This window comes from Camelus ferus, chromosome 21 (assembly GCF_009834535.1).
Source record: "Camelus ferus isolate YT-003-E chromosome 21, BCGSAC_Cfer_1.0, whole genome shotgun sequence".
Taxonomy (NCBI): Eukaryota; Metazoa; Chordata; class Mammalia; order Artiodactyla; family Camelidae; genus Camelus; species Camelus ferus.
In genome coordinates this window covers 18,951,814-18,975,168 of record NC_045716.1, presented here as the reverse complement: position 1 = coordinate 18,975,168, position 23,355 = coordinate 18,951,814, and the positions used below count along the sequence as shown (strand labels likewise).

General features: G+C 51.7%; 1 protein-coding gene across 1 annotated transcript; it reads left to right on the top strand.

Moving 5' to 3' along the window:
- Positions 1–1,466: 1,466 nt before the first annotated feature.
- Positions 1,467–10,575, top strand: SLAMF8 (SLAM family member 8). Its single transcript, XM_032463950.1, is given in 6 exon segments — positions 1,467–2,023; positions 4,508–4,563; positions 4,566–4,836; positions 7,570–7,875; positions 7,957–8,061; positions 9,844–10,575. Coding segments are annotated over 6 exon segments (843 nt in total). The 5' UTR covers positions 1,467–1,983; the 3' UTR covers positions 9,909–10,575.
- Positions 10,576–23,355: the final 12,780 nt, after the last annotated feature.

Below are 23,355 nucleotides of genomic sequence, written 5' to 3'. Positions count from 1 at the left end.
CCGCACCACAGGCAGCAGCGTCCAAGTTCTGTCACGACTCTGGCTCTGCCCCTTTCTCTCTGGAGAGTTCCTGTCTGCTTTCATCAGGACCATCACAGCTGCGGCTGCCCAGGCTTCTCCGCCTCGCTTCCCCCCTAGTCAGCCCTGAGTGCTGCCCTCCCACCCTGCGTCAGCCCCTGCTCAGAGTGCACAGCAGCCCCTTCCTCCGGGCCTTGCTTGTCAAAGAGCTCCCTCGGTCCACCAGCCCAGAATCACCTGGAGTGCCTCCATCCAGGCCCCAATGAACCAGAAGCCCTGAGAATCCAAGCTTTCAGCATGGGGGAGAGCCGCTGGTCTCCAGGACAAAAGCCTAAACTTAACCCAGTATTCAAAGTCTCCATAATCCGACCCCCAGCCTCTCTTTCTTACCCACCGCAGAGCCCTAAAGGGTTCCTCCTTCTGATCCTTCATTGTCCCTGGAGCCCACTGGGGCTTCCCCACTGCCAAGCCCGCCACACTCTGCTTCCCCCTCATGCTCAGAGCCCACCCCCAACCTCTGGCCCTCCCTGTTTCCTCAGCCTGTCCCAGTCTCACATCCATCTTCAAGATGCAGCTCCAATTCCACTTTGAAAGGAAGCGTCTCCTGCCCACATCCACAAAGACCTCTTCCCACACCCTTCCTGCAGCACAGACTCCCTGCACTCTCCTTCCGTGCAGAGCCGTGCCTGTCTGCGGGGAGCCTTCTCTTCCCTTCCTCCAACCTGGTTGTGCGGACCTGGAGGGCAGGAACCCTGTCCCGGAATCCTCCTACTCACCCACCTCCACATCTGCCTCGTTCCTGGCTGGGTCCAGAGCAGGGCGTCCAGCTTGCCTGGCAGGTCAGAAGCCACGCAGGGCTAGACACCATAAGCCACACTCAGGAAGCTCGGGGATTTTCCTTATCTTCTCGTAAAACCTTCCCTGACTCAAGACACCAAGTGACTGGAAGTCAGAAGAGAAACAGGGTGAGGAGGGGGCGACGGGCAAAAGGGACCTCACTCGGAAAGGCTGAAGCTCAACTCTGCTTCTCTGTGGTTGCCACCAGGTTCCAACCTCTGTCTGGTCCATAAGATCCTCTTGGAGAAGAGGCTTCCAGGAAGCAAACAAGGCAACCATATCTAGGATTCATGCCCCTTATTTAACAATGTTCAGTAAATGTGCATGATGTGCCGAGCATCCAGGGGACACAGAAGTGAATTTAAGATCTTGGATGCAAACAGCCTGTGAAGACAAGCACAGTGTCATAAAACAGTGTGCTTAGAGTGATGACAGAAGAACGCACATGCAGAAGGGGAGGTTCCTCACGCTGCCTGTGGTCAGGAAGCCTTGAACGCCAGCCTGGCCTGTCACATAGCCCGTGTAGCCACACCAAGTCTGGAAGGATGGTTGGAACAGCAAGTCTGGTGGAGGAGCAAGTAGAACGCTCGTAAGTGTGATGTTGACAGTTGTGAGAAGAGGTAGTCCCGGCTTGGCATGGCTGGGGAGCAGCATGGGCGTGGGACACCAGCCTGGAGAAGCAGGCTGGAGGAGGGCTTAGGAGAGCCAAGAGTTGAGCCTTCATCCTAAGGGCAGCAGGAGGACACGGAAGAAAATTAAGCAGAGGAGAAGTGACGATGGGAACTGCAGTTTAAAGGGCTCCAACCGGAAAGGCAGGCGGCTCTGGTGCAGAGTGGATGCAGGGAGGCCTGGTGGGAGTCCGCCAGGAGGATGTGGGTGCTTGTCAGCTACAGGCACTGGAAAGAGGCTGACTTACAAGAATCAGCTCCTGAAGGGGCCCAGCCAGGCCCGAGGCCAACTTCCACTTTCCTCTGGGTGTTTCCACTTTCGGGGCATCTTGCTCTGAGTCAGGATTCCTCCTTCTGAACATGGGACTTTCCAGAAGGACTGTAGCTCCTTCTTTCTTCCACTTGACCTGGGATGTTTTGAATTTTGGGTGTTGAAGGAGTCTGCCTTCCTCTCCAAAGTATGGCTGTGTGGTCCCTGTGGAGTCTGCTTCTCTGGGAAGGTAAGTGGGGCAGGTGAGTGGCCTGGTCTTAGAGAGCTCAACATCGGGGCAGGACACCCTCCCCATCCCACGTGAGAACCTAGGAGCTGAGGAAGGGTGGGGAAGACTGAAGCTCTTGTGCAACTATGAAAGCTAGGCAGAGGCAAAGAGATGCAGGGTCCTGGATGGAAGGATGGTTGCCCAAGGAGCAACCATGTCCATGAGACATGAGCTGTTTTGTGGCCCAGGGAGGGCCTTAAATCTGAGGCTGGTGGTACCATTGGTTTCAGAAGAGATGATTGTGAGAATATGAGGGTCTGACAGTGTTAACACATGCAAACTCTAAATACAGTCAGGGGAGGGCAGGGGAAGGTGGGGCTCTTGCAATCTGAGGATGTCTTTCCAACAGCCTGTGCTGCAGGTCTGTGGAAGTAATTATTGAGGAGCTATGAGAGGCAGGAGCAAGTTAATGTGGTACGTGTGGGCTTCGAGTGACCGGTAGTGGTGTGAGGTTAGAAGAGCTATGTCAGGTCTCTGCAACACTGGGCGATCCCCCCAACCTGTCTGATGCCTGACTTCCCGCCCTCGGTTAACAAGTGGTCAGAGTGACCAGGGCCAGCACTGCTAGGCCAGGGAATAGGAGTCGTGGGCTGTGGCAAAGACTCAGACACTTTGGTTTACATCAGAGACTCATGGGGACCTCGAGATGACTTTGTCCAATGTCCCCACCTGGGTTCCTGGCTTGAAAAGCCCTGCAGGTTTCAACATTTCTAAACACGTGAAGGAAATCCTGCAAAAGGAGGGAATCAGTTTGGTTCACAAATCTTTCAAGTCCTTGGACAGGGAGGGCAAAAATCATTTTTCTTAACAATTAAAGAGAGAAGTACCACTGATCAGGTACACCCCCTTGTTTTATGGATGGGACAACGGAAGCCGAGGGAGGCAGGGTGATACACTGAAGGTCACACAGCTCATTAGTGGCAGAGCCAGGGCAGATAGAACAGGAGTCTTGACTGACACTGGTGCTGCTCTCACTCTGTGTGATGTCCCCAGGCTGCATTAACCCTGAGTCCATCCCCGGTTAGGACTGAGATGGCTGGGGCGGGGAGGGCAGTGAGATGGACGGGGCACTGGAGTTCCTGGTGTCTGGCTGAGTGACCACCCAGGACACGTCTCCTTCACCCAACTCCCAGCACGTGGGTGTGTTTCCCGTCTGCACGTCCTCTGCCCTGCACCCCAGAGCCCGCCGCTGAGCCAGGCACGGGGGAAGTCCTCAGCCAATCTAGTCATGCAGTAAGTACATCTACAGGGCTTCTCCTACAGCCGGTTTCTAAGCAGTAGTGGGCACTGGGAGTACAGAGATGAAAAGAGGAACTCACTGGTCTGTCGGGCCCATAAACAAGCAGTAACAATAGAGGGATGAGAGCCCTCTGAGTGGTGATCCCAGAGGAGCACAGAAGAATTTGTGACTTGCAGTGATGGATAAGGGAGGTCAGGGGAGGCAGCGATGCTTCAAGGATGAGCAGAAATTAGCCAACAAGGGAGTTGGGGAGCACTTCGGACAGAGGTGTCACCCACCCACGTCAAACTCTGTATCCTCCCAACAGACCTCTCACCCCCGTTCTGTTTCTCCTCCTGTCCTGGATCACAGAGAATGCAACCCGGGGGTCCCAAGGACCTGGGAGCCATCCTCGACCCCCTCTCCCTCACTCCCAGATCCCACTGACTGCACACCTTCGTCTGTCTCAGTTCCTCCCATCTCTTCACCCCAGCGTCTCCCTTCCTCAGTACGTTTCTGTCACTCTCCTTGGGACTCATACAAGCAGCCTCAGTCGTGCCCCACCTCCAGTGCACCCTCCACCCCTCTGCTGGAGTTGTCTTTCTGACCATGGAGCTAATCATGTCACTCTCTTACTTAAAACCTATCCGAGGCCCCCCGTGGCTCATAGAATAAAGCCCAAACTTCAAAGTTGCTTTCAGGGCCCTGCAGGACCTGGCTCCCGCCGCCGTCTCTGCAGTGCCATTTCCTACTCCCCCTGCGAGAACTGCTTTCAGTTCCCGTCCCTCCGCCTCCGCTGCGCTCTCTCACCCTCCCTCCACCTCCACACTTCCCCACCCCGTGCCAGGCCGCCCTCTGCTGGGCCTGGCTGAGTCCCATGCCTCTTTCCGGTCTCTGCTTAACCGTCTCTTCTCTGAGCCCCTCCAGGCAGGGTGAGCTCACCTATCAGCCTACCCGTCTTCTCTCAGGGCACCCCTTTTCTCCCATCATGGGACCTAATGTATTTAAGTTGCTTGATTAAGAGCCTGGGAGTACAAAGATGAAAAGAGGAACTCATGAGCACAGGGACTGGACTCCCTTCCTCACTGTCTTAGTCCCTGGCCCTGGCTTGGGTGGAGGGAGTGAGGGGAGAGGGGCTGTCCTTGGCCCCGTGGCAGCTCAGCCGCGTGCAGGAGAGCGGTGAGAAGGTCTGGGGCAGGCAGAGTGACGGCACTCTGTCCTTCCAGCACTGCTCCCCCCTGAAGTCACCCACGCCCAAGTACAGGGCCAGGTAGGGGGGCACTGGCGCTGCTGGTGGCCAATCGCCCATCCAGCTTCCAAGTCCGAGAGGCCATCTGGAGGTCTCTGTGGCCGGCAGAAGAGCTCCTGGCCACGTTCTTCCGGGGCTCCCTGGAGACTCTGTACCACTCCCGCTTCCTGGGCCGAGCCCAGCTGCACAGCAACCTCAGCCTGGAGCTGCGGCCCCTGGAGCCTGGAGACAGCGGCAACTTCTCCGTGCTGCTGGTGGACACGGCCGGCCGGGCCTGGACCCAGACCCTGCAGCTCAAGGTGTACGGTGAGTGCGCCTGACCCTGGCTCTCTGTCCCGCCTCCTCCCACAAAGCTCTGCAAGGGCAGCCTGAGTCCTGGGACCTGGGGACAACCGGGGTCTAGAAACCTCTGGCCGCTGACCTCATGGCCGATTTGGGGAACAGTAGTCACAGCTAGGATAACTCTGCAGCTTCTTCCAGGTCAGCTTCCATCTGGAGCAGCCACACTTTGCCTCCCCGCAGTCCCGGCCTAAACGCTGGCTCAGGTCTTCTCTTGGCTTCGTGGCCTTGGACACAATGCTTAGCTCCCTGACATTTACCTTTCTCACTTGTAAAACCGGCATCGTAATATCACCATGTAAATGCCGACGAAGGTAAAGACAGCGGCATTCGGGACTGCATCTAGGATCAAGGCTGGCCTGACACTTCATCAATTCTAAGGTGTCTGATTATAAAACATGCCATTTTTCTGTGTACCACCAAAAGGAAAACTCAATATTGCATTAAACTCTGGCTCAGGTTTAAAACTAAATTATAATTACAGCATAGGATTTTTATTTCATTCTTTAAAGAGATCTTTGAGATATATTGAGAATTTGATCTTGTGTCATTCATGGGTTCTCTCAGTTATTCATTGTTGCAAAATAAACCGTCCCCAAAGGCACAGGCTAAAAACAACAGCCATCTTTATTTTTCAGGACTCTGAGTGGCAGGGCTCAACTGAGTGGACCCTCTGCTCCACGTAGGTTTGCTAGGGTCTTCATGTAGCTGCTTTCAGCACTTCAGCTGGGGTGGCTGAATTCACTGGGGGCTGGATGGGTCTTTCTTTCCAGCAACTTCAACTCCGCCTTCATCACAACCACCTCTACCACCATCACTACCTCCACCTCCATCACAGTCACCTCCATCACAACCACCTCCACCTCCATCACTACCTCCACCTCCATCACGACCACCTCTACCACCATCACTACCTCCACCACAACCACTTCCATCACAGCCACCTCTACCACTGCCACCATATTTCTGCTGGCAAAATAAAGTAGCCTTTGAGCTCTCATTCATCTCTCTAATGTCTTGGAAAAGACATCATGACCTGAAACCACTGTTTCAATAAAACCTCAGAAATTTGGATAGAATAAAGCGAAAGAAAAGATCCAAATCTATGAATGGAAAGTGGTGGTGGGGCATCTGGGAAGAAGGAAGCATTGAGGGAGAGAAGGGCAGTAGCAAACTGGGAAGAGGAGAGACCCACCCACCCCTGGAGACAGCTGACTGGCTGTCCTTGGGTGAGCCACTCGGGGTGCCAATGTGCAATCAAATGGGTATCCTTCCAGATGCACATAGCCCTGAACCAGGTTGCACAGCTTGGCCAGCAGAGTGCTGGCTGGAATTCAGCATCCCCTTCTCACCTGTTACCCCTGAGCCCAATGCCCTTGCGCTGTGAGCAGCCTTCAAACCATACAGGCAGTGGGAGAGCCTCTCTCTCCCTCTTTCTGAGGCTCAGCTGCACACATGTGAAATGAGGACATTGAATGTGATAATACATGCAGCACCCACACCACTAAGCTCTAAAATGCCTTGTTCTCAGCATCTGAATTACAGATTTTAAGGAAATTGCTGTTTTACGGCTTCCAAACACATAGCGTGATTAGAACTAATTGCACAAAGCTGCCAGGCAGCCATCCTTAGGAGCTCTGCTTTGACAATAGATAAGAATGATGTGAATTAGCAGATCAGTTACTAGAAATGTCAATGGGTGTTTCTGCTGTGCCCGATCATGTTTGGAAGCAGCTTGTCCTGTTAAGTAGTGTAAACATCCCCCCACTGTAATCTTTGTTTATACTATTAGTGAGCCCAGCAAATCTTTTCTTTTTTCATATCACAAATCCCACCAGATTGAGCTGGCATTAATGAGGTTTTACTCTGCTTGACCTGGGAATGCTGTCAGAGACTGAGCCCTCCTGTTGTGAACAGAATGCTCTCCCGCTGGCCCTCACGGCCATGGAGGCTCACGGTCTACTCATCAGCTGATATAGGAAAGGGGAGCCAGGGCCTGGGACACCAGGACACCGATTTGTCCAGTGGCCCAGGTAGCTGAGCACCTAGAGGGCCAGGGTTATGGAGATGACAAGGTGGAGCCCCTACCCCCTTCACAGCAGTTTGCATCTTTGCAATTATTTTCTTAGTTGTTCATAATCACTTGTCAGTATCTGTCATCTTCTCCAAATCATAAGCTCCAAAAGTACAGGAATGTGTTTGCTCTCCTGCCTGGCTTAATAAACGTTTATTGTCTCTCTAACTGATGTACTGTCAGGAAAATGCTATGACAAGGGATACACAGAGTTCTGAGAGAGCTCAGAGTCACACCTGGAATACCAAGGAAGGCTTCATAAATAGAGCAGTAGACAATGTGTCCAAGCTGCGCCTTGAAGGATGCGTAGGAGTTTTCTAGGAGGATGAGAAGAGAAAGGCATATGTGCACAGCTAAGCCACATGGAAGCATGAAAGCCGTGGAAGAGCATGACGTGTTTGGGAGAGCAGGAAATTACTGAGGATAGGTGAGGAGGATCAGCTGGGGAAATTGACATCAATCATTTCATGAAGGATTTTGAGTACCAGACTTGGGAATTCAGCTTCCTTCCTGTGGGCGATGGAAAGCCAGAGGTGACATCTAGCCTTGCGTGGATCCCAGAGCTGGAGCTGTGGGCCCCGCGCAGCATCCCCATAACCCACACTGGCTCTGCTCTTCTTGCCCAGATGCGGTGCCCAGGCCCGTGGTACAAGTGTTCATTGCTGTATCAGGGGATGCCCAGGCCCCCAAGACCTGCCAAGTGTTCCTGTCCTGTTGGGCCCCCAACATCAGTGACATAACCTACAGCTGGCGACGGGAGGGGACTGTTGACCTTGGGATTGAGCCAAGTGGCCTCTTCACGGATGGCCCAGCACTGAGGGTTTCCCTGGGACCAGAAGACAAAAGCGTGGCCTATTCCTGCATTGTCTCGAACCCTGTCAGCTGGGACTTGGCCACAGTCACCCCCTGGGAGAGCTGCCATCGCGAGGCAGGTATGTCAAGGGCCAGGGGTCAGTGGCTGAGGGATTTTTAAGCATCCAGTCCACCTGTGGCCCTGTCCCCTCCACGTCCAGGTCCAGGGAGGGCCTCCTACAAAGATGTACTGCTGGTGGTGCTGCCTGTCTTGCTGCTCCTGATCCTGGCTGGTGTCTCTGCCTGGCACTTGGGCCCCTGCTCAGGTAGGAGTCCTGTGGGTGCTGGAGGTGGGTGGAGGAGGTGGGTGTCCTGGGGAGGAGGGCAGAGTTTGGACATCCTCCTATCTAGGCTTCACATGTTCTGCCCTCCTTACCTCCTCTCCCACCTCATCTCCTGGCCTGCACCCTCTAACGTTCTGGTCTCGAATCAGACTGAACTACTCGAAAGTCCTTTGGCAGTCCTCCTCATGAACGCCTCTCTTCCGACACCTGTAGGCATTTACCCATTCTATTCTCTCTGTCTGCAACACACTTTCAGGATTTCCTGTCCAGCTCCCCTCTTCATTTGTCTGTCACCTCCACCACCTTCAAGGTGTGGCCCCTCCAGGAAGCCTCTCTGACTTTCTCCCCTAAACGCCCAGGCTGGGTTAGGGTCCTGCCTTGACTCTTACCCGGTCACAGCGCTTACTGCACTTCCTCTTGCATGGAATTCTCAGCACTTGAAAGACAAAGGCTGCGTCACCACTGGGCACCTAGCCCTGGTCCCTGGAACATAGCTGGTCTCCATAAACGTGTGTTGAGTGCAAGTCTGGTTGGATCCCAAGTCCCTCTTCGCCTGCCATCCTAGGAAATGCTCCCTGAGAGAAGCACCTCGGTGACCAGGGGCTGATAGGACCTCCTCCTCCAGGAGAAGAGGGAAGGGGACACCCAGAGGCCACACTGGGGTCTGAGCCCCATGCCCGGCTCAGCCCCAGGATGCGGTGCCCCTGAAAGAACTGTCCCGACTGCCCTGGGCTCCATGGACATGCCCCTCCCGGGCTGTGTGGGTTTGCTGGACAAGAGCGGGTCAGCGGGGAGAGGGAAGCATGAGACCGCGTTTTGGCGGCTGTGTCCTGGAAGGCGAGAGTCTTGGCCCGGCCACTGAGCAAGGAGTGGCACTGGCTGGTGGGCTGCTAGAGATTCTCCCCGTGGGCAAGGGAGGGAAGTGGGAGCAGCTGAGGTCACACTCCACTGAGGGGCCCCACCGGCTGCTGCGAGGGTCTGACCTGGCCCTTTGCTCTGGACAGTCCCCAGGATTTGCAATAAGAAGGTGGAAGCCAGGAAAAGAGCAGCTTTTTGTTTTAACAGGCTTTATTGAAATATCATTGACATACCATAGAATTCAGGCATTTAACGTGTAGAACTCAATGGCTTTTATTACAGTTGCAGAATTGCATGTTCAGCATCACAGGTCAATTTGAGAACATTCTCATTATCTGCCCCCCCCTAAAAACCCAAACCCCTTAGCCATCACTCCCTCATCCCCCTTTCCCCTCCAGCCCCAGGCAACTGCTAACCTTCTACTTTCTGTCTCTAGACAGTCTATTTGGGGCATATCATATATATGGAATCGAGCATTACACAGTCCTGTGTGACTGACTGCTTTCACTTCACCTAATGTCTTCAAGGCTCAGAAAAGAGCAGCGTTGGTGACTGAGAAGGGACAGAGAGAACCCAACTACCTGGGGTTTTGGAAAGGCTCTACCCAGGGCACCTGGAGGCTGGCCCTGGCTCTGCCACCTGGCTTCTGTCTGGTCATTTCACTAGGTCCATCCAGCTCTAACTCTCTATACCTTCTACAGCTAAATGTATGCTCTAGTTGCAGAGGAAGGCTAGACATTAGGAAGAACTTCCTATCCTTGAAGCATCTCCTTTTCCAGGGAGAAATATCAGGAAACCAGGGAGAGATATCCCTTTGCCCAAGGTGACCTTGGACCAGGACAGTTAGGATTCAGAGGCCTTGGGTACAAACTGGAGGGGTAACCTCTGTTCTGATCTTCTTGTCAGGGAAAAAAAAGAAGGATGTCTGTGCTGACGAAGTGGCTCCAGAGGCAGAGAACCCCCTTGTGTAGGGTCTGCCATGATGGAGGATATAAACTGATGCTGGGATTGTGAGGAATCCCCCTGCCCAGACACAGGATGCTCTGGGACGTAGCTGGTGACTGGAATCCACTGTGGACCTCGTGCCTCCCATGAGAGACCCCTGAACCACCTCCCAGGAGCAGCCGGGGCAGCCGTCACACTGGGAGGACAGTGAACATCCTCTCCCTGCTTTCTCCCCGTGGTGCATGTCCTGGCTCTGCTCTGAGCAACGCGGGCCCAACAGAACATCCCCTCGAGGACACTGGAAGTCCTCTAGGATCCACAGGGACATTGATTGTCCAGGGCACTCACTCCCCCACCACTGTTCATGAAGTATTGTTATGGACTGATTCATCCCCTCCTAACTCCCAATATCTCAGAATATGCCTGTTTGGAGAGGGAGCCTTTAAAATGATAATTAAGGTTAGATGAGGTCATTGGGATGGCCTAATCCGATATGACTGGTGTCCTCATAAGAAGAGGGCAAGACACCAGGGAGGCATGCACACACAGGGAAGGGGCCACTGGAGGACATAAAGAGAAGGAAGCCCTGTGCAGGCCATGGAGAGAGGCAGGAGAAACCAAACCTGCTGACACCTTGATCTTGGACTTCCAGCCTCCGGGACTGTAAGAAAATAAATTTCTGTGTTTACGTGACTCAGTCTGTGGTATCTTGTTACGGCAACTCTAGCAGACTAATGTAAGTATTAACCAACCAGCATCAAAGGATTGCCTCCAGCCTGGGTCCCAGGCTCTAAAAGGCATTAGACATTTGAACAGAGAAATTCTGAATCACCTACTTCCAGCTCCAGTCCCAGCCCCTGTATTTTGAGCCCCTGATGCTGCCCGGTGGCCAAAGAATTAATGTTAGAAAAGGCCTAGGAGCAGGAGAAAGTGAGAGGTGAGGGTCCAAGGTTTCTCCTTCTGGTCTGGAGGACTCTCAAGTCCTCTGAGTTCATGGTCCTCAAAGGTAATTTACAGTTACAGACAATCAAGAGATGGTTGACATCCCACTGATGGTTGGGGTTGGTGCCATTTTGCTTTTTAATAGTCAGCTTCACCCTCAACGCTGACCACCATACCTCCTGCAGGAGCTGGGGTAGGGTTTGGGATTCTCTCCTCACTGTCCAGCACAGTGACCAGAAAAAAAGAGATTAAATTTGCCCCAGGTGACAGGAAGTTCTTGCACAACTTCCAGAAAAGCAGCCCAGCTTAGAATGAGAGTCAATGCCTGAGACTGAGAGAAGGAGGAGCCAGGAAAAACTAAGCAGAAGGGAAATGACAGGAGAAGGGTACTGTGACATCCCAGAACCTGCCACACGCATTTTCAGATGCACGTGCAAAAGATCCACCCAAGTTCAAGGGATCCACCACTCAATAGGAAGATGTTCAAGGTCACTTTGAAAGGAGAGCATGTGGAAAAGAAGAGTATTATTGTGGCCATCTTTGGAAAACACAACCTGCTGCTGAGTGATTCTGTCTGAAAAGGCTCTGGAGTATTGCCACTGGAAACAAACTGATGAGCTAAACTCATACTTAGGAATAGTAGATGGTAAGGTTCAGAGTTACTCTCTTCCAGGTGTAATTGGATATTCTTTCTGGAGCCTCTCTCAATAGAGGAAGGAGGCATTGAAGAAACAGGGGTAGGTTTTGAAGTCTTTTCCAAGGGCTGCTTCTATCACTCCCCTCAGGATGTCAGTCTTGTCCAAGGATCTTCCTTCTTCTCCCCCTTTCTTGGTAAATCACTTCATCTTGGGCAAAAAGTCACTCAACTGGCCTCCAGATTCACATGTCCACCCCTTCACATGACTAGTCTTGGGATTTCCCTGCCTGCTGGCTCTGCTCAGAGGCTCTGCTCTCCTGCTGCTCACCTGGCTTCACCTAGTCCTCATTCCTTTCCTGCATCCACCTGTCCCATCACTTTCTTCCAAGTCCACGTGAGCTACTGCTGTCCCCACCTGCCACCTAGAGACATTCCCCATGCCTGGTCAATGAGTCATGTACCACTGGCTTCAGTCTCTTAAAATGATGTGAAAGAGAAATCGCAGGGTCTAGCAATGAGTCATGGTGGTTGTGTGGGGGAAATACACACACGCGCGCCACTCCCCATCTCTCTTCCCTTCATCCCCAGAGCCCCACCTTGGATCAGAGCAGCTCTGGGTGGGGTGGTACCCATAGCTCTCCCTTCACAAGTTAACTCCTGGTGATTTCATGTAGAGACTAGTTTTGTATTGTGGGCCTTTTGAACAGATCCCTGCTGCTCAAGTAAGCTGAGGTTCCCATCCCCAGGGACTCACTTGTCCACTAGTGGACTAATTAACCCACCACTGAAAAACTCAAGTGCTTCTGTGAGAATGGTGTTTGAGCTGCTAAGCTTTAGGATTGGTGCTTTAAAAGTCACACAAGAACAAACACTGATCGAGGGTGTAGCACGCGCTGGGTACACTTCAAGGCACTGGGGAATCACCGGTGAATAAAGCAATGTCCTTCCTTCGTGGAGTTTACATTCTAGATAATATAAATAAACAAGTACATGTCACATACGGACAGGTTCTAGTACGAAAGCCAACGCAGAGTAAAAGGCAAGAGAGTGGTGTGTTGGAGAGCAGGGGTCCATCTTAGCTAAGGAGGTCAGAGAGCACCTCCTGATGAGCTGACGTTTGAACAGAAGCCCTGTGCAGTGGGACGAGCCATACAATGGTGGGACAAAGAGTGTTCCAAGCAGAGAGCAGAAGATGCAAAGGCCCTGAGGTGGGAGCATGGCTGGGGTTTAGGAAGAGTAGAGCAAAGGCCAGGGCAACTGGGTCAAAATAAAGAGGGTGGGAGTGGGGATGGAAGGGGGAGGGTCACAGTGATGGCCTGGGCCACAGCACCTGGGATCTTGTCCTCAGAACCCCCGTCCCTGGAGTTAGGGAGGCCAGGAGCGCCCTCTTCTGTCCAGGTGTCAGATTCCTCCCATAACGACCTTTGTGCCATTATTTCCAATAGGCTCATGGTCAGACCAGACTCCTCTCCAAATCGGCATTTGCTTTTCCCTGTTTTCCTTATATTTCCCTTGAGCAAGAGCCTTTGGACCTGTCATACGCAAAGCACAAATGCAAGAGCTGCTAGGAACAAAGGGGTCACGTGCCAAGAAGTCAGAGAGAATGAAGGGGGGTCATTGCGAAAGACAAGGGTTAGAGACAGTTTATTTCACCAATGGAGATATGACTATCCAACGCCTCACTGAAAAACAAAGAAACACTGGGGAGAGGGAAGGAGGGAGGGGCAAGACAGAGGTAGGGGATTAAGAGGTACAAGCTAATATGTATAAAATAAATAACCTACAAGGATATATTGCACAGCACAGGGAATTATAGCCATTATTTTAGAATAACTTTAAAAGGAGTATAATCTGTAAAAATATTGAATCAATATGTTGTACACCTGAAACTAATATAATATTGTGAACAACTATACTCCAGTCAAAAGTGTTTTAATAAAGAACAACTCTGCTGACAGTGATGACATCTCTGGCAAATACCCCTTCTGTTTATCTAGACGTAGCACCTGTTCAGCTCATCAGCACTTGATTACTTACTGGTCCTCGGGGGAGGCACCGTCTCCTTCCAGATTTGACTCCATGGCTCTCTGCATCTGTTCCGCCTGCAGCTTGAAAGGGGGGGGGGGGAGGGTGGGCTCTGAAACTGCATGACACATCCCTAGATTCGGAAAAGGTTGAGTGGGCGCCTCCCCTCAGGCTGTGCACTGGCCAGCATGGGTCCTGTCCAGCAGGAGGGGCTGGCTGAGCACATGGGTGAGTGATGGGGATACTCCCTCTGCACGACAAGCCTGGGTTCAGTTCTGGGAGCCACACCTCCAGGGAGACACTGGAAAACTCAAGTGTCCAGAAGAGAATGACCAGAATGGTAAAAATCCTGGAAACCTCATCTTACGTGAAATGATTAAACAAACTGGTCATGTTTAGCCTAGAGCAAAAAATTCAGAGGGCCATTGGTCCCCAGATATTTGAAGGGCTCTCATATAAGCCAGACTGTGTAAGTGGGGCCAATGCAACGTGTCTCTGAGAGGCAGATATTGACTCATATGAATAATAGGATCTTAAAGCTGGAAGGAAACTCTGTGGTTACTCAGTTCAAGTTTTTCATTTCTCAGGTGGAAAACGGAGACCCAAAGAGATAGTTACTCCCTAGAATCACATAATTAGTCAGTGGCAGAGTCAGAATTAGCTTTAGGTTACCTAAATCAGCCCAGCTCCTTCCCCCACACCATACTCCCAGGGAAGAACCTAGTAACGAATAGAGAAATCCAAATACGAAGTGAGCTGTTCCAATAAACGCGCTTAAGCAGAAACCATCTCAGAGCAACATTATAGACTGGAGACTTTTCAGACAAGGCTGGAAGTTGCATGAGATCAGGAATGATAAATATGCTGTACATATATCCAGACTTCCACTTTCCCCGACCATGTGGAACACGGATAATTGATTATGACACATGTCCCCCACTGCGCCCTCCACATGCAGCACAATACTCAAGTTATCCTAACCAATTAATTGAAGCTGGAAGCCAAGACGAAACCTATTTGCCATTCCTGCCCTAGACAGTCCAGAAGATTTTTCCAACATTAAAAATGAATTACAAATTAAAGAATGAATGAATACACAGTGGAACAAAATTGGCCAATGGGTGTCAGAAACGAGATGTGCTTCCTATAAAGAAGACTTATTCTAGCTTTCTTTCCTCTGCCATGTTGGCAGTATGTTGTTCAGGGATTGTATCAGAACTGGGAGGAAAAGAAGGGAGAGATTGAAAGTAGTAACACAATTGCCAGAAAAGCAGGAAACAACAGAAATCAGCCAAATAAGTGAATATAACACATAGAGCCATTCAAGAAATCATATTCTTTAGGCTATTTAAGAATAATGGGAAACCATCTTCGGATGCAAGCAACAGAAACCAACTCTGGTTTTAACTAAAGCAAAAGATAGAATTTATTAGAAATTTGTGGGTGGTGTTGTAGTCCGTTTAGGCTTCTGTAAAAGCATATCGTAGTCTAGGTGGCTTATAAACAACAGACATTGATATCTCATGGTTCTGGAGGCTGGGAAGTTCAAGATCAAGGCACCAGCAAATGTAGTGTCTGATGAGAGCCAGACTCCTTGGTTCATAAGCAGATGACTTTTTGCTGTGTTCTCGCACTGTGGAAGGGGCAAAGGTGCTCTCTATGGTCTTTTTCTTTTGAGGGGGGAGGGTATGGGGAGATAATTAAGTTTGTTTGTTTGTTTGTTTGTTTGTTTGTTTGTTTGTTTGAATGGAGGGATTGGGGATTGAACCCAGGACCTCATGCATGCTAGGCATTCACTCTACCACTGAGCTGTCTCCTTACCACATGGGGTCTTTTTTATAGGGCACTACTCCTGTTCATGAGGGCTCCATCCTCACGACCTAATCAACTCCCAAAGCTCTTACCTCCAAATACCATCACATGGGGAAATTAGGTTTCAGCACATGAATTTGGGGGGAGCAAAAACATTCAGTCTATAGCTCTCAGAGAACCAAACAAAACCCTGACAACCAGGCCTTGGAAAGGACAAAGCCAGGTGGCCCTGGGGAGGCAGGCCTCAGGACAACCTCCTTAAGGGCCACCATGGAAACAATTTGTTCTGTTTTGTGTTCCCGTGTTGCTAACTGAAGATTGAAACTCCCAACAAACAGATTGAGCTTGATTGGCCTAGTGGGGGGTCAAGAAGTTGAGGAGAAGTTGCAGAACGTCTTGTCAAAAGTGGTCGTTGGATTAATAAAGTACAAAAAGAAGCTGGGATCCGTAGAACAGGAAATGCATTTACCTGTCCATTCAGTGAACACTTGCTGGTGCACCAGCACCAACCAGAATACAGAGATTACGAAATCCTGGCGTCACAGCGGCTGCCCTCAAAGAGCTTACAGTCAGATGGGGAAGCGCTGTGTCAGCAAGCACTCCAGTGAGTAAACTGTGACGTAGCCCCCAAGGTGAGACATCTGGGCCGTGAGACTGCTGTCCCCAAGGAAGGCCAGTCAGGTCCCCAGGGGAAGTGGTGAAGGCACAGAAGCTCTGGCTTCCGTTGGCAGGAGCTGAAGAAGGATGGCGTGGTGGTTTCCTGGGGCAGGTCTTGCCAGAGCCGCGTCAGAGTTTGGTTAACTGTGTTCCCAGAACACCAAGACATCCCAGGCTGGTAGATTGTCTTCAAATTCCCCTCAAGGGGGTACAACAAATGGACAGCAGTCTGCTCACATGTGGCGGCCGGTGCCACCCTTCTGGGATAGGGGGTCCTGGCTGGGATGCCTGGGGCAAGATGTCAACAGGCTCAGTCCCGCCCTCCAGTCCATCCTGTTGCCTTCAGGCCTGCATCCTCTCCCTGGGGCTGCTCAGACCCTCAGAAGTCTTCCAGAGTCAGGTAAAATTCACACTCAGCCTACCTGGAGAGAAAACAAGGAGGTCTGAGCTCAGCCCGTTGCTCCCTGCCTGTCCACTGGCTGGCCCACTCACCATTCACCCATCTTCAGCCACCAGATGCCCAGATCTCTGGCACACCCACCATGGTCCTGCTCACCTGGCCAGGGACCCATCACCCGTGGGCTATCCCCCACAAAGCAGCCACAAGCTGATAGTCTTGCTCTGAAATATACTAGGGCCCCTCCTGCCCCTCATTGATAACAACCTTACAGCCTTAATATTCCCAGAAAATCCCTAACAAGCCACACACACCAGGGCTTTGGGCACCCCCCACCTCCAGCACAGAGCCCAGACCCCATGCACAGCAATGGCTCAGCGCAGGAGACACAGATGATGGCAAGACTGACCACAGGCCTGGCCAGTCCAGGAAGAGAGACAGAGAGTGCAGGGATGGGGCCGAGGATCCTGGCTTACCTGGTGCCCCGAAGCCTGAGCAGTCAGGAGAGGGTACAGCACCCTCACTCATGCGCTCCCCTGAGAGGTGGTCGTACACCAGAGGCCAGATTTACCAGCTAGACCCTCGGCCACCTCCAGGCAGCAGTTAACGGAGTGTGGATTCTTCTGGAGGCTGTGTCCAGAAAGGACGAGCACAGCAGGCTGTCTGTCAGTCAGTCCCTGTCCAGTTACTCCCAGGAGGCCACGGGCACAGACAGTACCACACTCCTACCAAAGCCAGAGGGCCGCTGCCCGGGCCCCATCCTGCAGAGCCCGCTCTGGCTTCTCCTCCCTGGCAAGGAGCCAAGGCACATCCACTGGAACTCACTCTCCCCCTTCTGGACGCACTCCACGAATCCAGAATCCTGGAATTCTCTGTCCAAATGGGGATTCTGGGACTCGTACAAGCCTCTTTCCTGGGCTTCTCTCCCCAAGATGGACCAGATTGCCTGTGTGTGCACCCCTGGCTGTGAAGATAGCTAAGGAGCAGCTTTGGGGTTCAGGGTGGAGCTCAGACAGGAAGCCGGGATGTCCACAGGTGGGGGCACAAGCCCTCGCAGTGTGGGATGGAGTGGTGGGTGGGAACAGGAGTCTGGCCTTGGTCCTGGGGCCAGACTCCCTACGCTATCAAGTTCTGGTCTGAAACCCCAAGAGTCCAAGATTTCTGAATCCAAATCTAGCCTTCCAGGTCATTTTGAAGGTATCTGTGTCAAAGTAGGAGGACAGGGCACGATTTAGGGAACGATTTGTTAGTCTGATTTATCATTGCAAGTGTCAAGGGCAGGCTTGAATATGGGGCCCCCCTCCCTGGACCTTTTTCCTATCATGATTCCTATCCATCTCCTGAACCTGAGACCCCTCCCCACCATGATGAAGAGCAAGCCCCCAGCTCACACTGCAGCCCAGAATCAACTGTTCTGGAATCACACTGGGGACGACAGCCCCTGCCTTCCGGCAGGACTGAGCCATCTGTCTCCAGCGTTTATCACTTAGCGCATCTCTCACAGTCAGCTACTGTGCGCCAGAGATACGAGGAATACAGCTGCAAGGCAGACAGACGGGACCCTGCACCCAGGAAGCTTGCAGTCTCATTGGGAGAGACAGACATGAAACAAACACACACAAATATTTAATTAAAGCTGTGCTAAGCTCTAGAGAGGAAAAGAACCGAAAATTGTGAGTGAGAATAATGAGGGAGCAGAATAGAGCTGGTGCAGGGCAACCCCAAGGGGCCCCTGGAGACCAGCAGGGGCAGTCATTAGTAAAGCAAAGTAGGGAGGCCTGCCACGCTGAGGCTGACCCTGCCGGAAAGCCATTCTGGAGAGCCCTTGGCATAAAGGAACATCTTGAAGGATGGTCCTCATGGCCAGAGGGTAATGAGCAAGCGGGACTCTGGGAGGAGGAAACAACAGAGGTCAGACCATACAGGGTCTGGTAGCACATGGCGAGATTTAAAATTTAATTTTAAATGTCAAATGAGACCCTTGAAGAGTTTTAAGGAGGGAAATGATACAATCAGACTTGGATTTTTTTTGTGTTTGTTTTTGTTTTCTTTTATTGAAGTATATTCAGTTACAGTGTGTCAGTTTCCGGTGTACAGCATAAAGAGAAAGAAAAATACACCTAGATTGTCCAGGTAGAGCCCCTGATGCTGTCTCAGGAAAGCCCTTCCAGGTAAAGGGACAGTGTCATGGCCAGACAGAGACAGGCGGCACCTCAGTCACTCGGGCACCGTGACTGTCCCGCAGAGGTGGGGCCCTCCAGCCAGGTCAGAGGCCCTGGGCCTCTCTCTGGGGCATCCTTTTGCGGGGAGGACATCAGAAGGAGCTGCCTCAGGGTCAGGCTGGCTGGGAAAGGAGAGCTCGCTGCGCCTTGCTGGACGGTGAGGAAGGTGCGGCTTCCTGGGTTGGTGACCAGTGCCCGCCTGCATGGGGCTCTCAGCCGCAGAGCTGGAGTAGGGCTGAAGCAGAGGGTAGCTCTGGCCACACACTGCTCCAGACTGGGAATGTCCTTTAGTCTTGGGAAGGGCCAATGGGTGCCTAGGGGAGGGGTGGGCAGGGCAGGGCAGAGAGTCTGGGGCAGCGTGAGTCAGGGCCTCAGGCTGTGCGTGTTCTAAGACCCGCAGAGGAGGAGCTAATGGTCTGCTATGTCCCATCCCTTGTGGCTGTGGCCATCTGGCCATCACTAACCCCAGTGAATGTCCTCCCACCTCACACAGCCTCCTGTAAGCCTGTCCAACTACCCAGTTTGAGGCTCACACAAACATCCCATCACCAAGTTGCCTCTTTGCCTCGGGAACCAGCACAGCCTCCTTGCTGCCAATGGAGCAAAGCCTCATTCCTGGAGGACTGAGTCAGCTGAGTTCCTCACGCCAAAGAGAAGAGGAGTCCTCCTGTCCTGCCTGGGTCGGGGAAGTCCGGGACAGATGGAGAGGAGGCTGGAGTGCCTGAAGGATGAGTCTTCATGGACTTTTTTTTAAATTGAATTATAGTTGGTTTACAATGTTGTGTTAGTTTCTGGTGTACAGCATAGTGATCAGTCATACATATTTTTTTCATTACAGGTTATGACAAGGTATTGAATATACTTACCTGTGCTACACAGTAGGACTTTGGTGTTTATTTATTTTATATATAGTAGTTTGTATCTGCTAATCCCAAACTCCTAATTTATCCCTCCCCACTCCCTTTCCCCTTTGGTAACCATAAGTTTGTTCTCTGTCTGTGAGTCTGTTTCTGTTTTGTAAATAAGTTCGTCTCTTCATGGACATATTTCAGTGGAAGAAATAAGGAGCTTCAGCCTGGAATGTGGAGAAGGACACACTTCCCTCCGTGCTCACACCTGCCCCTTACTGGGGAGCATACTAGCTGACATCTCACCTCCTCTCTCCCCCAGCTCCACCCTGGGAGGCTTTAAGATGGAAATGACTCAGCAGTTAGTAACCCCAACTCACATCCTCCGTTCAAGACAGGCCCAGCCCTTGTCTGTCCCCCCAACCTGATAAGCTCATGCATTTTGCCCCTTTTTTTCTTCCCCAACCTCCCAGCCTAGAAAATACCCCTTTATCTACCTTGCTCTCCAATCAAAGCCTCGAAGCCCAGCCCTAGGCACTGCTCTGCCCACAAGCCTTCCTCTCAAGGGATCTCATAGCATCACCTCTCCCAGCCTTGCATGAAGCTGAATCTACAATCATGCGCATCATTCTTTAATTTTTCTGAATGGGGTTAAAGGTCTCCTTAGGGAGGCTGGGAGCTGCTGGAAGGGTGAGGTTTAGCACCCGGTCCTACCACTGACATGCAGTAAATGCATTTGCCAAACACACTTGTGAAATAAGTGGTTAATGCAGAGATTGAGGACGCACAGGTGGATGATAAGGGACCATGCTTTAGACACCCCCTCACTAAGAAAGCCAAAAGCCCCTGGTTGGGAGATTCTATATCACCCTGGCTTCCCTGCTGAGAATAAAGTGTAGGTGAACAGGGATGAAGCAGGGAGATGAGTGGAGACACTGCTGCTGTAACCCAGGCAAGAGAGGATGGTGGCTGGGACCAGAATGTAATGGTGAGAGAGGAGAGGATGGTCAGATTCTGGACCTACTCTGAAAATAGAGCCAACAGTACCTCCTGACTGGATGTGGCAGGGAGAATGGTGAGAGAAAGAAAGGAATTAAGGAAGGAAATAGCGGCCATAAACTGCAATGGGCAAGACGATAGATGGAGTAGCTTTGGGAAAGATGGGGGTAGGGTTTGGGGCATGCTACATTTGAAATGTCTGTTAACACATTTAAGCAGATAAGGGGGTGTGCAATGTGGGAGAGAGACTTGGCGCAGGTGCATAAATTCAGGTTTTGTAGGCATATCGATTTTAGACAGATGGATAGATAGAAAGGTGGGGGGTCAGGTGGCAGATGATTCTCATTCTTATTCCTCACTTTCTCCAACTCTTGTGCTACATTCCTGGAAAGGCTGATGGATATTGGAAAGAAGCAGTCCAATCTCCCCATGGAACAATGTTACGCTGGCAGATCAGGCTCTTGACCAAGAACCTGTTGCTCCATTTTTTAATGGTGGTAATCAGAAGATGGTATTTCCTCAAGTCCTTAATAAACAGGATGCGAAGCCTGCAGGCTGTACAGGAAAGCGCTTCCCAAGGAGCCCATTAGTCAAAGGAACAGAGGCACCTTGACCTGTCCAGCAGAGCCGTGCCTGGCACGTCCACTCGCCCAGGTCCAGGGAGGCCTGGAGCGTCAGTGGGATCTTCCCCAGGTCCTACCTGACTCTGTCCATCAGCTTCCGGGCCCTTTCAGGGAGGGCGGTTTCCATACGCACGTTTGAGAAGGATTTGGGGGGATATGTGTGACTTCTTCCATCACGGGCACAGTCGTTGGCTATTGTCACCCCAGGTTGGAGGAGGCGTCTTTAGCACCATTTTTTCCCATCACACTAAGTTTAGGGAAGGTCAGCTCACGGAGAGATTTTGAACTCTTGAAGGGAGTAGACGCTGAGAAAAAAGGTGACACAGTTCTGCCCTCAGTGGAAGCCTAATCTGATGAGGTGAGAGAACAGCAGGACTCGCCCAGACAGGGCAGAGGGCACAAAGTAAACACCACTTCCCGGCATCTGGGGGCGGCGTAGAGACTGCACAGGAGATGGTCAGGCCGCCTGTCGGAAGAACCAGTGCAGGCTGAGAAAGATGATGCAAGAGGGAGAGAGTGAGTTACAGCAAGGAGGACAGCCTGGCTGAGGCCCGAGGGGGCGGGGGCTGGCGCTGGGGCTGAGAGCTGAATCCCAGCGGCCCGGGAGCCATGGGGCTGCGCACTTTCGGGTGAGTCATGGCCAGGAGGGGAGGCGCCACAGGCTGCAGGTGGCATCCAGGCAGGAGAAAGGGGAGGAGGCCTGCCTGACCAGGGGCTGTCTGTGGGGAGCATGGTGCTTGGTTCCAAGACGGAGTTGATTCTCCCAAGAGTGCTGAAGAAAATCTCTGTGCCCCCTGCTGGGAGAGCTGTGTGGGGCCCCTGCATGAAGGGCTGGACACCTGGGAGGGTCTGTCAGGTCAGTGCTCCGGTGGGCGCCACACTGGGCACTGGGCCCAGGGGCAGGTAGATGTGAAAGGGCACGAAGGGCACACCCTGGTCCAGGGAGGTGACCCTGAGACTTCTGGCAGTTTCTTCCCAGGCCCGGCTGAGACCCAGCCAAGCTTGTGCTGCAGGTGATTCCTGTTACTATTAGTATCATTGCTACTGACGAGGACTGCTGTCAGCATTAATACAAGCACGTGGGTTCCAGGATCCTCAGGCAAGGCCTGGTTCTCCTCCTGCTTTGCTACTTGGTACTTCCTGGGCTCCTTGCCTCATCCCCAGATGGCGAGACCTCTCCAGATTCAACCCCCAGGCTCCATTCTTCTCGCTCCATCCCCCTCCCTGTGGACCTCCTATTGCCTTAGCCTCCACCCCTCCTCTGTGTGGTTAGGTCTCTGCCTCCAGGTCTGCCCTCCTGTGTGAGATGAAATTGGGTGTGGAGGATTAGGGGCTTGGAATCAACCATTTGCCAAGCCCGTCCTATGTACCAGGCTCTGTAATAAGCACTTCACACGACCATTTTACAGATGAAGAAACAGGCTTTGCAGGCTTAATAATAACATGGAACTCCGGTCAGTCTGATTCCAAAACTGAGGACTTCGCCTTTGCATATGTGAACATGACTAAATCACAGATATTTATTACAAGTCTTCTTCCTGCTTCTTTTCCTTCTTTTCTCCCCAAGACACTCAGCGTGGGTCCACCATCACCTCAAAGTCAGCCGCTATAAAAATGAGCTTGACCATTTTGCCCCATCCTCCTCTGCTCTATGTCCTGCCTTTGTCAAGGGCTTCGGTCTCCTCCCTAACGCTGAGTGTCCCATCCTGCCATCCTAAAATACATCCAGGATGGACCTGGAGATCATCATACTAAGGGAAGTTAGCCAGAAAAAGAAAGAAAAATACCATAGATGTCACTCCTATGTGGAATCTAAAAAAATAAAAAGACACAAATGAACTTATTTACAAAACAGAGACAGACTTACAGACATAGAAAATAAACTTACGGTTGCAGGGGTGAGGGGAAAGGATAAATTGGGAGCTCAGGATTTGTAGATACTGACCACTATATAGAAACTAGACAAACAACAAGGTCCTACTCTATAGCACAGGGAGCTATATTCACTATCTTGTAATGGCCTATAGTGAAAAAGAATATGAAAAGGAATATACATGTGTGTATAAATGAATCACTATGCTGTACACCAGAAATTAACACAACATTGTAAATTGACTATGCATTAATTTTTAAAAAATTAAATTAAATACATCCAAGAAGGCTGCTGAGGGCAATGGCCACAGAAGGGTGGCAGAAGGCTATCTGGTCCACTCCCCACTGGCAGGCACAGTGACCACACCCAAGCTCTTCCAGATTCCCAAAGCAGCCAGCAGCTCCCCCGTCTGCATAGTTTCACGTCTCCCAATGCCCA